This window comes from Phyllostomus hastatus, unplaced genomic scaffold, assembly GCF_019186645.2.
Source record: "Phyllostomus hastatus isolate PE091 unplaced genomic scaffold, TTU_PhHast_1.1 phas_scaffold_78, whole genome shotgun sequence".
In the NCBI taxonomy this organism is placed as follows: domain Eukaryota; kingdom Metazoa; phylum Chordata; class Mammalia; order Chiroptera; family Phyllostomidae; genus Phyllostomus; species Phyllostomus hastatus.
Genome location: NW_025334041.1, coordinates 10,164,886 through 10,177,977, shown reverse-complemented (window position 1 = coordinate 10,177,977; position 13,092 = coordinate 10,164,886). Strand labels below are relative to the sequence as shown.

The 13,092-nt window shown below is 48.6% G+C and overlaps 1 protein-coding gene across 1 annotated transcript in view; it reads left to right on the top strand.

Annotated features, from left to right (window-relative positions):
- The window catches only part of CHN2 (chimerin 2), a 255,868-nt gene extending 249,113 nt beyond the window's left edge, over window positions 1-6,755 (top strand). The window contains exons 11-13 of the mRNA XM_045827988.1: window positions 1,839-1,976; window positions 3,614-3,719; window positions 6,295-6,755. Of these exons, the coding sequence (XP_045683944.1) occupies window positions 1,839-1,976; window positions 3,614-3,719; window positions 6,295-6,466 (416 nt within the window). The 3' untranslated portion in view covers window positions 6,467-6,755. The remainder of the gene's footprint in view (window positions 1-1,838; window positions 1,977-3,613; window positions 3,720-6,294) is intronic.
- The last annotated feature ends 6,337 nt before the right edge of the window (window positions 6,756-13,092 follow it).

Here is a 13,092-nt window from a genome sequence, read left to right as displayed (position 1 = left end):
CTGGGTCGCAGGTTTGGTCCCTGATTAGGGCTCATGTAGGAGGCAACCAATCGATGGGCCAATGTTTCTCTCTCCCCCTCTCTCCCTGCTCTCATCCCCACTTCCTCTCTCTCTGTGCAATCAATAACCATATCCTCAGGTGAGGATTGTTTAAATTATTTTTTAAAAGATTCTCGAGTTAGTTGCCCACCATTCCACACGGTCAGTCCACACGGCACGGGGATGCCCTCTGTACCCCATCTCAGGGCCCCCTTGACTCTCCTCCTCCCAAAGCTCTAAGCGAGAGAGGCTGGGGCAGGGGGCAGGGCGCCCCACGCAGGGAAGCCAGGGGGGCCAGCAGAAGTTCAGGGGGTGACTCCTTTTGTTTTTATATGACGGTGTCATTTGCTCTCTTAGGCCGTATTATCTCTTGGGAAGTTGTTAAAAACACAGATCACTCTCTGGGGACCCACTCTGGGGACTCATTCAGAAAACTGGATGAGCCTAAAATTCTGTATTTCTGATGAATAATCCAGTTGGTCCCAGTGCAGCCAGTCGAGGGATGGAACCCAAGCCCACCCGATACAACCTCCGCTCTCTAGGCTAGGAGACAAGATCTCTGATGCGCTGGCCACCTTCTCTGCTCAAGCTCACGGCCAGTTCCTCCTCCCCGCGTCCTTTACGCCCCAGCAACACTGAAGTACATCGTGCCGGTTCTCGTGAATGCGCACCTCGGCCCACGGGGCTCTGTCCGTCTAGACTGTGCTCACCGCTCTGCCTGGCAAACACCCTGCTAATCGGGTGTCAGCTCGTTGCGGTCACCCCGAGCTGACCTGAGAGTGCCCTTCCCTTCCCTGTGACCCCTCCCCTGTTTCCACCTGTCTCCAGCGTAGCGGTCCTCCAAGGCCCTTGTCGTTGCTGAGCCACATGCCCGACTCCCAGTCCGACCGGAGCCGGTGACAGGGAGTCGGCCTCTTCTTCTTTGACGCCCTGGGGCTTCACAGTGCCTGGCACGCGGCAGACCCTCGCTCAGTGCCTGTTCAATATGTACATGGGGCCATGCGGCGTATCTGCTACGCTCTGACTCTTTTCTGCACATCCGATTTTTCATTCTCGGAACCAAATTGCCTGAGGCATTTGTTCTCCCTCTCAATTTATAAGAGAAAATGTTAATAGTCCCTATATGATAGAAACCAAAAAATATTATAGTACGTGCCAGTTAACTTGGACTGATATTTACTAAGGACAAACTGAAAAGTCAAAAGTGTCTTGAGAATGCCCGTACAAATGGGTAAGGAAGGTGTCATTCGTTACCTGTGCCCGAGGAAAGGTCAGAGCTTCCCACATTAAAGCCCTAGGGGCCGGGGAGGAAGAACCACGCTAAAAGAAACTTCAGTGCGCCTAAAGGGACCATGGAAACTGGAGATATTCAGCACTTCCTATGCGTGTACCCTCTCCCAGCCCAAGTCCAAAGAACACTGGGGGGGCCTATCTAACAGCCTCTTGATTATTTCATTACACATTTAGTTGTTACTATATTCTGTTACCAATCCGGACACAATCCAGAGTATGCATTCTGTACTAAATTTCTAGTTAGCCCGTCATTACCAGGGCCTGGGACTCAAAGAGTCGCTCTACGTCTATGTCACTACCCTTTTGGCTACACTGACCCTCCGACGCCAGACCGCTCTCAGCAAACCTCTTTTGGTGACTTCCTGCATCACAGTGATAGCAGACGTAGTCAGCTGAGACTTGGAAGAGAGCGTTCATTGTTGGATTTTTTTTTTTTCTTTCTGGGCATGCTTTAACGTGGTAACATAAGGTCCTAATTAGGAGTTGGGCCACTGGCTGTCTTTCAGACGGTGAGAAGGCAGACATATCTGCCAGCACCTACCCAGACATCAACATCATCACCGGGGCCCTCAAACTGTACTTCAGAGACCTGCCCATTCCCATCATCACCTACGACACCTATTCCAAGTTCATAGACGCCGCAAGTAAGTCTCGGGAACTGATGTTTTACCTGTATTACATTTTTAAGTACGATGCTCTTGAATGCAAGCAAACTAACACCCAGACCCGTTTCAGTTATTGCATGAGCAGTAATTGCTTTGCCAAGTGCAGGCACGATGGTGCCATGAACAGAAGAGCAGGCCTTGTGCCCCCACTGGTTGACCTGGTGCCAGGACAGCTGTGCTGAGGGGGCGCTGGAGGCCGGGCAGCTCTGTGCCCCCACCCCCACCTCCACCCCCACCCCCGTTGTTCCCTCTGGGCTGGGAACCAGCATGGGCAGGCCTGTGCTGCTGTATGCGGAAAGCAAGCACGTTTCTGTCGTGGAAACAAGTTAGATGTTCTCCAGCGAGGACTGCAGGGATTCGCTGCTCTCCTCCGTTAGGTAGCGCCCTGTTGCCGATTGATGAAAGCCATGACCCAAGTTGGGCTCATGGGTGCTGTTCAAAGTTAATACCAGGTCAGGAATACACTGTGTCAAGTGCTATGCTAGGAACTGTCACAGATGTCTTCAGTGTTATCTACCCGATGAAGCAAATGTTGTTATAATCCCATTGTGCAGAGGAGGAGAGCGAGGCTCACAGGTCCAGGAGCATCAGCCCCAGTCGTCTTCCAGCCCAGGGTTGCTCGTTCTGTGTTTGGCACTCGGTCCCACCATTGTTAAGAGAGGGCCGTAGTGGTGAAGGGGCGGGGGCTAAGGAGACTACACTTTGCCTTGGAGCATAGGAGAAAGGGATCCGGATGCTGGGGTGCATGACATAGATGTCTAGCCCACTTAGAGGAAGTTTCATAAGAACATGGTCTTGAAAGGTATGTGTTACTAAGTGTAGTAATGAGTCAGGAAATGCACAGGCAGGCAGGAGCAGTGAGCTTTGCAGATGCACTTTGCAAAAAGGGTGTGGCCCCGCCTCCTGGGAGGAGCACTCCTCCTCCTGGGTCCTGGTGGTTCTGCCCAGAGAAGGTTGTAGCAGCAGACTCCCCTCCACCCCAGGAGGCATGACGAGAGAGCTTTCTTTGGACGGCTGCCAGAGACCTAAACAGCAGAAGCCTGCATGCACCTTCCCACTGTCCAGGTGCCTACTACATGCTTCCCAACCTGGACCCTACCCCAGGGTCAACCATGCAACACTTTGGTGAAAAGTGCCATCAGTGCAGGCTGACTTTGGCTCATCAGCAGTGCCCTTGCCTTGGAAAGTTACTCGGTTCTGGGAGCCTGCCAGGAGAGACTTATTAGACAGCTTCAAGGAAATGCTACTGACTGAGATCTGGTTTAAATGAAAGCTTGTGATGGTGAGATTTCTGGCACATCCACCTTTGAGAAGAAGCTGGCCGAGGCCCAGTGCGTGCGTGTGCCACCGGTAAGCATGCGCAGGCTGCAGGCTCCTGGAGGGCAGGGACCGTGCCCAGCCTCCCGCCACCCACCCCGTGGGCACTCAGTAGACACGTGGTGCCCAGGCCCTTCTGGAGCGAGGCAGGACGCCAATTCATTGGTCTACGTGAAATGTTGCCTGAAATTGCATGAACTTACTAGACGCCCCCTCCATCTGTAGCCTAACCTCTTGCTTCTCCGTAAACTTTAATGCTGCGGGGCCACCCTGATAATCCTGATGTGTGGTCTTCCCAGAAATCTCCAGTGCCGATGAGAGGCTGGAAGCGGTCCACGAAGTGCTGATGCTGCTGCCTCCCGCCCACTACGAGACCCTCCGGTACCTGATGATCCACCTGAAGAAGTAAGCTCGCACCTCCTTCACACCTGCTCTGAGGCAGTCCCACTGCCCCAGCAGGGAACGTTTTAGGAAAAGTCACAGCCTTCTTCCCCACCCCGTGGAGCAGACAGCCGCTCCCTCAATGTGAACGAGGCTTTCTTCTCCAGGCCAGCCCCATCCCCCAAGGCTGGAACCTTCACTCCTGGGTTAGCGCTATGAAGCCGGGAACGTTAGGGCCCTCATGTCACATGGGAGGTCGCTGACACTTAGGGACCTCAAACAGCGGATGTAAAGGGGGGACGTGAGGCCAAGGTTGAAACCCAGGCAGTCCGATCCAGGGCCCACTGGTGGATGCTGCCTCCGTGTCTGCATCCCCTCCCTCCCACACCAGCCCAGCGCCCGGTGTTCCATTCTCCCACCGCTGCTGCTCGCGCCCCAGCCCCAGACTCCTGAGACTGCCTTCCCTCTGGGCAAGCCCATCCCCACCCTAACATCCTGTTCATCTGTCACCAAGGAACAAATTGCCCCAAAGCTGAGCGGCTTCAAACAAGGAGCATTTATTATCTCGCAGTCTCTGTGATCGGAAATCCAGAGGCAGCTCGGCTGGGTGCCTCTGGTTCAAGGTCCAGCATGAGGTGGCCGTCTAACTGACAGGCAGGCTGCAGCCTCATCCGAAGGCTCGACTGGGGGAACAGCCACTTCCATGCTCACTCACGTGGTGGTTGGCAGGATCCGGTTCCTCTGAGGTTGTTGGAGCATTGTGTGGGGGCGGGGGCCTCCCATTCTTGCCGACTGCTCTTTGCAGGCCACCCTCAGCTGCCTGCCGTGTGGTTCTCCCCGCAGGCAGCTCACAGCGTGGCAGCTGGCTTCCCTCGCAGCAAGCAAGCACGAGCACCCTATTGCTTTTGCTACATTCTACTCACTAGACACAGGCCGAAGGGAAGGAGGCATATAAGGGTATGAGTTCCAGGAGGCAGGGATCACGGGGGGACATCTCAGGTGCAGTGTGAGCCACAGAGGACAGCGGAGAATACCTGCCTGAGAGCGCATGGGCAGATGGACACATCTCCGTGTTCCAGGCCGCCAGCAGCTCCGGGTCCTAGCCCAAGGGGACCTCTTCCCTTTCCCGCACATATATAATGAGGGCAGTGCATTGGTCTTCGAGATGTCGGGTGGGTCAGGGCACTTCTGTGTGCCTTCTTGTGTGTTTTCACAAGATAAAACAGACCGAACGTTGTCTATACGGACCAACTGTCAGATCCTTTCAGGCAGTGGGAGGAAGCAAGTCGAGAATGCTCTCTAAACATAAACACTGGTTTCTCTCCCTGCCTGATACAACATAAAAATACTGTTTCTCGAATTCACATTGGTTTAGTGCAGAAGATTTCTATTTTGACTAATTTATTGCATTTAAGAAGACAAAGTAATGTTGGGGTAAGTAATAGACTGAATGTCAGCCTGATTTTTAATTAGCTATTAATTATTTCTTCCAGTGTCCAGCAACTGTTGTAGTTTGGAAGGCAAAGTATCATTATCAGGGAAAAAAGCGGGCATGTCCCAGCTGAATTTTAAATGCCAGTGATCTGGCGTTTTTATCTTGGAGGGTTTGCGAGCCCCGCTGTTCGGCCAGGCGTGGTCCCTGACTTAATGGGGAGAGGTGAGCGATTCTAGTAAAGAATATCCATGTTCCTCCCTCCTTCTTCACTGCGCGACATGAAAATATGCCAGCTGAGTGGGACCCTCCTAAATACTGCTAAGGGGCTCGTCTGAGTCAGTGCGGAGAGACCTAAACATGTCTCACCGCACTTGTTTCTTCTTTGAAGAGCCTACTCCCTTTTAGATCTATTATAAACATCCTAAAACCCACGTTTCTTAAAGCAAGAATCTGGAACATTGTCATTTTATTCCACTAGAAGGTATCCGGCCAACTTTGGAATCTGAATTTTATTCTTTAAGGCTTCGCCGTCCTTATCTGGAGGTTGAAATGATGGTTTTCAACTCCAACAATAATGACTGCTCCAGCCCCCATCCTATGGGAACTAGAAATAATGTCCAACTCCTTTCCTGTCTGGCTGCGTGCCAGCCACCCCCCATCCTGTGATAATGGCCTGGCTGTGCCTAAACTCACGGCAGTTCCATTCTACAAGTAACCTTTCTCCTCCGGCCGTACCCTGACAGCAGACGGGGAAGCTGCCCTCTGCTTCCGGAAGACCGGAAGGAAGCAAAAGCAACGAGAGTGAAAAAGACTTCCTTCCCTGCCGAGACTAAAGTCTCTGTGCACTAGGGGTCTGCCCCTCCCGATCAATGTTCTCTCAATGACAGCCTCACGTTTATTTGGTGAGAGGGACTGATTTTCTCATGTTAAAGATTGGGTTTATACCAGATTCACTTAGTAACTCATTTGCACTGGCTGAGACAATGTCTACAATCGAAAAAGAAAAATCAGAGAAGTATCTTTTTAAGAATACTCTTCTGTGATTCTGATTCTCACTTTTCTTTCACAATGTCCCCCAACCAGAGTAGTTCTTGTGGGCACAGGTGCACATAGTCAGCATGTAAATTTGTCCACCAGCCGATGCGATGTCTCTGTGTTTTGCAGGGTGACGCAGAACGAAAAGGACAATTTCATGAACGCTGAAAACCTGGGAATCGTGTTTGGGCCCACCCTGATGCGGCCCCCCGAGGACAGCATGCTGACCACACTCCATGACATGCGGTACCAAAAGCTGATTGTGCAGATTTTAATAGAAAACGAAGATGTTTTGTTTTAATCCACCAGGGAGATGAGCTGAATAGCCCCAGCCCCACAGAAGTTCAGAAGGCTAAAGGAATAAAAACTTTTCTCGCACTTGATGTGTTTTCCAAACAAGTGACAGAATTTCCTGGACCGGAGTGGATGGCCAGGTCGCCACTGTGTCTCATAGACACTCACCGCCTCCACCTGGGGTCAAGGGCGAGGGTAAGAAAAAGCGCTCCCCTGGGGTTTTGCTGTGCCTCGTATGTATGTCTGTTTTGCTGGAAGAGTGATTAATAAATCCTTCTTTAACTTATTAAAAAAAACAGTGTAGACCTTTAAACTGCAGTCCTATCAGTAATAAAAGGGAACTTAATTCATAGAGGTACTTGATACAGTTATACATTTCCCACTTACGAAAAGGAGACAATTCTATATGTTCAATGTTAAATGAAGCTTATATTGTAAAATGTATTTTTATTTTAGCTGCAAGAGTGTTACTTTATTTTAGCAAATAGAACTCAATGCAGTGCATTGATTATTGCCCTGTGTACCTTGTCCTGCCTTCTTGCTGTGGTCCCTGGGAGCGTTTACCGCGAATGCAGTATTATCCTGACATACCTCTGTCCTGACCAGTGCTTTTCCATGAAGTTTCACCTGCCGCCTGTGTCCCTGCTTTTGACAGTTTTGGCTGGTAGGCACTGGCATTTTGCTATCGTGTGGTATATGTTTATAGCAACTGTAGAGTGGCCTGAGAGGTCACCAGTTTTCTTTCCACCAACATTTTGTCAAGCCCCAAAGTCTTTTTGGGATTGGCCATAGTCTTTTCTTATTATGTGTGTATGTCCCAGAATATGCAGAATATGGTCATTTCACATAAAATAATATGGGAACATTGGCTGTATCTGGGTAGTATAAAAAGGTAGCATTTTTTCTCTATTCTTTCAATGCCAGGTTGCATTATTGCCACATTTCTGTATTTATAAAAAGCAAACATGCAGAATAACTGTTGATTTTTTTTTCATTTTTGTTTTATATGCAAGCCTATTTTTAAAAGAAAGAATGGATACGTTTGGTTTTGATGAATATGCATTCCTCTTTGATAAAAGCAGCTCTCTATGGATAATAATTTAATATGATTTTATGACTACACTTCTGATCGGTCCCATGTATCCTAGCATGAGCTTTTCACACCAAGATTTCTATATTTTGTAACATAGGTAAAATATTTAAAACATCAAATGCTGTAAATCTAGATTTCTTTTTTCTTCAGTCCAGCTGCAAGGTCTTCGCCCCCGCCTGTCTGAGACGATTTAGGTAACTACTCACTAGTCTTGTTCTGGAGTGACCAGAAGTAAAGTCCCGGGTGATGAAGGGGCTCAAAGGAGACGCAGCACAATTGTCCCGAGGGTCCCAGGGCTCTGCGGATGGACGCCATGGGCACGCGGGGGTCATGGTGCTTCTGCCCGGTCCCTGCTGGGAGGGCTCCTCCCAGCTGTACAGGTTTGTTTGTTGTAGCTCACGTACTTCTTGATACTGTCAAAAATTATCTGGAAATGGTTTTATTTTGTGAAGTGAACGATACTTTGTAATTTATGATAGTGTACATGGAAGGAAAAGCATTAAATGTATTAAATTCTTCTGTCTATCATTTTGGAGTACGCATGAGGATTGGGGGTGGGCAGTGGCGGGGGTGAGGGTCGTGAGGGTGATCTGGGCATGTTGCTCCCAGATGAACTTTGGCAATAAGGTGTCTATTCTCACCCAAACACGGTGAGAACACGGACATCCCACTGAGACCCCAGCTCGCTGCCCCACTCCCTCCGCCAGCTTCCTCCTGCAGAGATGGCCAGCCTGCACTTCCCATACAACCTTTCGAATTTGTGTCATTCACTGAGAGACTTCGAGCAAATCACTCTAGGCCACTTGCAGGAGAACAGAACAAAAGTTTTAGAGCTGGAAAGACTCAAGTTCAAATCCTAGCTCTGCCTGTTAGCCATTGCATGCATATGACCTTGGAAATGTATTTGCTCATCTGGAAAACCAGGGAAAATATTCTGGTTGTGATGTCTTAGAGGATATGATGATCTAAAGTAATGGGAAATGGTTATTTCTTACTGTCATCACTCATTTTAAGAGCGCTGGCTTAGAAGGAGAAAGGATACACCATGGGGGCGGGGAAGGAAGAAGCATGAGACCACAGGGATTTGCCCCGGGGTAAATCTGAGTCCAGGTAATTACAGAGGGTATTGTAACAGGGCTCGAGCATGCCTAATGAGGTTCACCTGACTCCTGTTCGGGAACACAATGACAACACTTGATCCCCTGGAGCTTGCCTTAGTCTCAAGCCTGCTCCCCCAGGGCTACCTCCCCCACCCTCTGGCAGCCTGTCGTGGCTCCTCTTACCTGGCTTGAAATTCCTGCCATTGGAATAACTCTAGTCAGTAGACCTGAAGGCAGTCAGCGTTGTTTGCAGACACCCGCTGTTAACGTGCCCACCAGTGCAATGCGGGAGGCCCATGGGGGCAGGTGTTGTAGGTATAAGGCCTTTGTCAGTTATGTGATTTGCAAATATTTCCTCCCAGTCAGTAGCTTGTTTTCTTCAGAGTGATAGTTGTGTTTTGGTCTCGATGAGGTTCAACCTAATCATTTTTTCTTGTGTGCATTGTGTTTTTAGCCATGTCTAAGGACCCTTCCCCTTAGTCCTAGGTCCTGAAGACATTCTCTGCTTTATTTATTCATTCTCTGTTTTATAATTTTACATGTCAAATCCGAGATCCATTTTTAATTACAGACAGTAGATTATGTGTTGAGGTCAAGGTTACTTTGTGCCTGTGGAGGTCACGTTGACTTGGGGGAGGCAAAGGGACTCTTTGGAATATGGGTGACAGGAGATCCCGGGAGGACAGCTGCGTGCCAGGCACGGAGCCCCCGCCATGGGGACTAGAACTGCAGCACTGAAGCGACAACCACGTGGAGGCCCATGGTGTCTGCTGCTGCACCGTCAGGGTGAGCCGCCGAAATGTGCTCACTCACCTGGAAGGAGGGGACCCAAAACCCACCACCAGGTGTCCCCGGGGGGAGGCTGTGCAGCAGGGCACAGAGAGACCCGCATGCATGTACCAAAGGAGAAGAGGTCCAGGAGTGATCATTTTAGGAAAACCGAAATGGAACCCATATATTCCTGATGTGACTGGACTCACAAAGAGTAAGTACCAAGAAGCCATTGGAAGGTGTAGAAAGATTTAGAAATAAGAACACAGGTAAGCAAATTAAAAGTGGACCATTATTAACTGCAGGAAAAGACCACAAAAAAACCCTAAGAAGGCAAAAATAATTATTGGTACACTACAATGCTTAGCCCAAACAACACTGATATAGGCACAGTAATATAAGCACAGAATGGTCGATTAAACACAGGCTACAACAGAACACTAGTGGGAATACGGAGGAGGCAAAGCAGAAGGCGTGGGGGATGGGAGAACTGAATCTGCAGACACAATAATGGGAAGTTAACAGAGAATGTCTGATAAATCAAAAGGAAGTGTGATACACATGCTGTTTAGAATTCTGGAGTTGCCTTAATGCTGAGGATAGGAAAGCAAAATTGTTGAAAGTGGTTGGGGAGGACTGAGGGGAGGAATATGGTAAGAAACCTCTGTGATTTGCTGGAAGCCCTGTAGTAACATTTGAGTTTTAAACTACATGCATATTGCCTGGCTGGCGTAGCTCAGTGGATTGAGCACGGGCCGCAAACCAAAGTGTCGCAGGTTCGATTCCCAGCCAGGGTACATGCCTGGGTTGCAGGCCATAACCCCCAGCAACCGCACATTGATGTTTCTCTCTCTCTATCTCCCTCCCTTCCCTCTCTAAAAATAAATAAAAATAAAATCTTTAAACTACATGCATATGTTATTTTTTAATAAGATAGAAACTAATCTGGGGGCAGGAAAGAAGGGTCCCCAGTTGTCTCCAACAGCCGAGACATGCTGCTCCTGTTCTTTCCCTCCTTCAGTCACGACTCAGAGGTACGGGACATAGGTTGTGTATCAAGGTTCCAGGAACTAATGGGACAGCACGCATTAAACATTGTTTCTTGGCCTGCGCCTGCGCCACAGTCTGGTAGTGACCTTACTTCCAAGGATTCTGTCTTATGATTTGTTAATCCTTTCTGGTAACATTGCTCTCAAGCTTAACTGAGCGTACTTCTTCCTCCTCCAACGAGAGGTAATGCAGTTTCAGTGCTGCAAGAGTAAAGTGCATTCTTGACTCCCATACAGAAAACTTCTGCTTGATTCCGTCCGATCGTTAAGTGTGTTCCTGAGAAAAGCTGGACTCGTGGCAAATGGTCGCCTGTGCAATGGTCTGGTATATGTTTTACGTTACGGTCTTAGGGGAATAAAACCTGGATCCCACCAACAGTAACGACAGGGATCTTGAAGACCCTCTACCATTCCTTTCAGAAAGCACTTGCACGGGATGGATTTATGGAGTTTGTCCACAGAATTCTCCCACCCAGCCAATGAAAGACATCAGCCAAGGAGAGACTAATATTTACTGAGTGCCTATTATGTGTCGGGCACAGTGCTAGGGGCTTTAATAAATGTATTGTCTACTTTAACCTTGGCAACCGCCCACAGACGTAGATAGTATTTTCTTCACTTTACATTTAACGAAACCAGAGCCTCAAGCTATTAAGTGATTTCCCAAAGCCAAACAGTAATTCAAACCAACCATCAAGTCTTTTCACAAGAAATGTATATAATTACAATTCCCGGCATCAATGTGAGCTTTGACCGCCCTGGGATTCCGCAGGGCTTTCGTGTAAGGTGGGGCAAGAGGAGGTTTACAGTTGTTTGCCCAGGAAAATAGTGCAAGAGTTAATAAATGATAATACGAGAAGAAACTCCGTTGCGTGTATTCCCAGGGGTAAACTGGCCCTTGCCACTTCACCCTGCAGCAGCCGTACCTGAGTCAACATTGTTCTTGGGGGGGGGGGGGGGGGGCGGGCCTTGGGAAACAATGACCTGATTAGTTTTTAAATTATGATTTCCTCCTTCGATGGAATAGCCTTGATACCAACACACATTTGGTGATCTAATAATTAACTAACAACCCATATGCGATTCAAACAGCAATATTAGAAGGACATTGTGTCAGAGACGGAGTAACTCAAACCCAATCGGAATAACTCCACCTCCAGGTCTCCTGACCTTGAGAAAATGGTTCAGACTTTCTAAGAGAAAAGCGGAGGATTTATAGTATCTGCCTCTCTGGTCGCTCTGCCATTCCAACAGAGGAAAGGACCTTTCTTGCTAAACTGAGAAGTCCCTGGTAAGAATTTCCATCTTACCATTACTGTAAAAAGGATTATAGCCACAACAGCAGCAGGTTCTCTGACTAGGTAAATAAAGTCCCACTAAGTGAATCACCCCAAATGTTCTCTGACAGAGTCTACAGTGAGAGATGTACCTCTGTTGGCACCGATTCGCGCTGTCTCCAAACCCCGGTGCACCTCCCCGGCAGCCTGTGTGTGACACGGGACAGCAACTGTTTCTTACGGATTTCAAACTACATGAGTTTGACGCTGGCCTCGATGTAGGTGAGGAAACCGAAGATTCACTTCCTGCATCGTGTTACCCTACCATCAGGGATCCGCCTTCTACCGGACCTCGTGGCCTCATGAGCTCACACATCGACAACCCACAAACAAGAAAAATATAACCTGGCAAATGGAGCAGAACCGAGCCAACCCTTTGAAAAGGGAAATTAACAACTGCAGATGGCAGGTCACCTTTGAAAGGAGCTAGTTTACCCCGGCCACGGCCTGGAACCAGGTGACGAGCCAGAGAACATTACCTTGGATGGTTAAAGAATGACTTCTATTTACATCAATGATTTTCTAACAAACAATAAAGTTGAACTATCTTTGTTTCCTGAGGGAGTCAAGATGTACTGTGGAGTCTTTTTTTTTTTAATCCTCACCCAAGGATATGTTTTTATTGGTTTTGAGAGAGAGGGAGGAGGAAGGAGAGACAGCAATATGAGAAACATTAATCAGTTACCTCCTGTATGTGCCCTGACTGGGTGGGGATCGAACCCACAACCTTTTGGTGTACAGCATGATGCTCCAACCAACTGCGCCACCTGCAAGGGCGTGCTGTGGTGTCTTGTTCCAAGATGGCATGTCCTCTAGATCATTGATTTATTCCCTCAGTAAAATGTTTAATAAAGTCACGGCAGCCATCCTCTGTGATTACATTACCCCTCCCCATCCACCACCACCTAACTCCATCTCCTGCCAATATCACAGCATAATGCTGTTCTTCCAATACCGAAACAGCAAAAACAAACATTTGTCCGATAGTCTGGTCCACCTGCTGGGCTCACATCTCAGAATTAAAGGAAATGAAGCTATTCTTACAAGCAATGATGGATCAGGGTATTATTTCACTGCCACTTTCATTACATTTCATTTTACAAGCCAATGCTAATACAAGTCAAAGCGTTCACACCTGTACATTGGACGGTCAGTCAGTCGACAATCCTGAAAGCTATTATTGCTGGGCAGCCGGCCAGGTCCTCCAGATTCAGGAGTGACACGTCCTCGTGCTCTCAGGGAGACACGCAGCACAAGGGCCAGCTGGGTCCCTGGACTCTGAG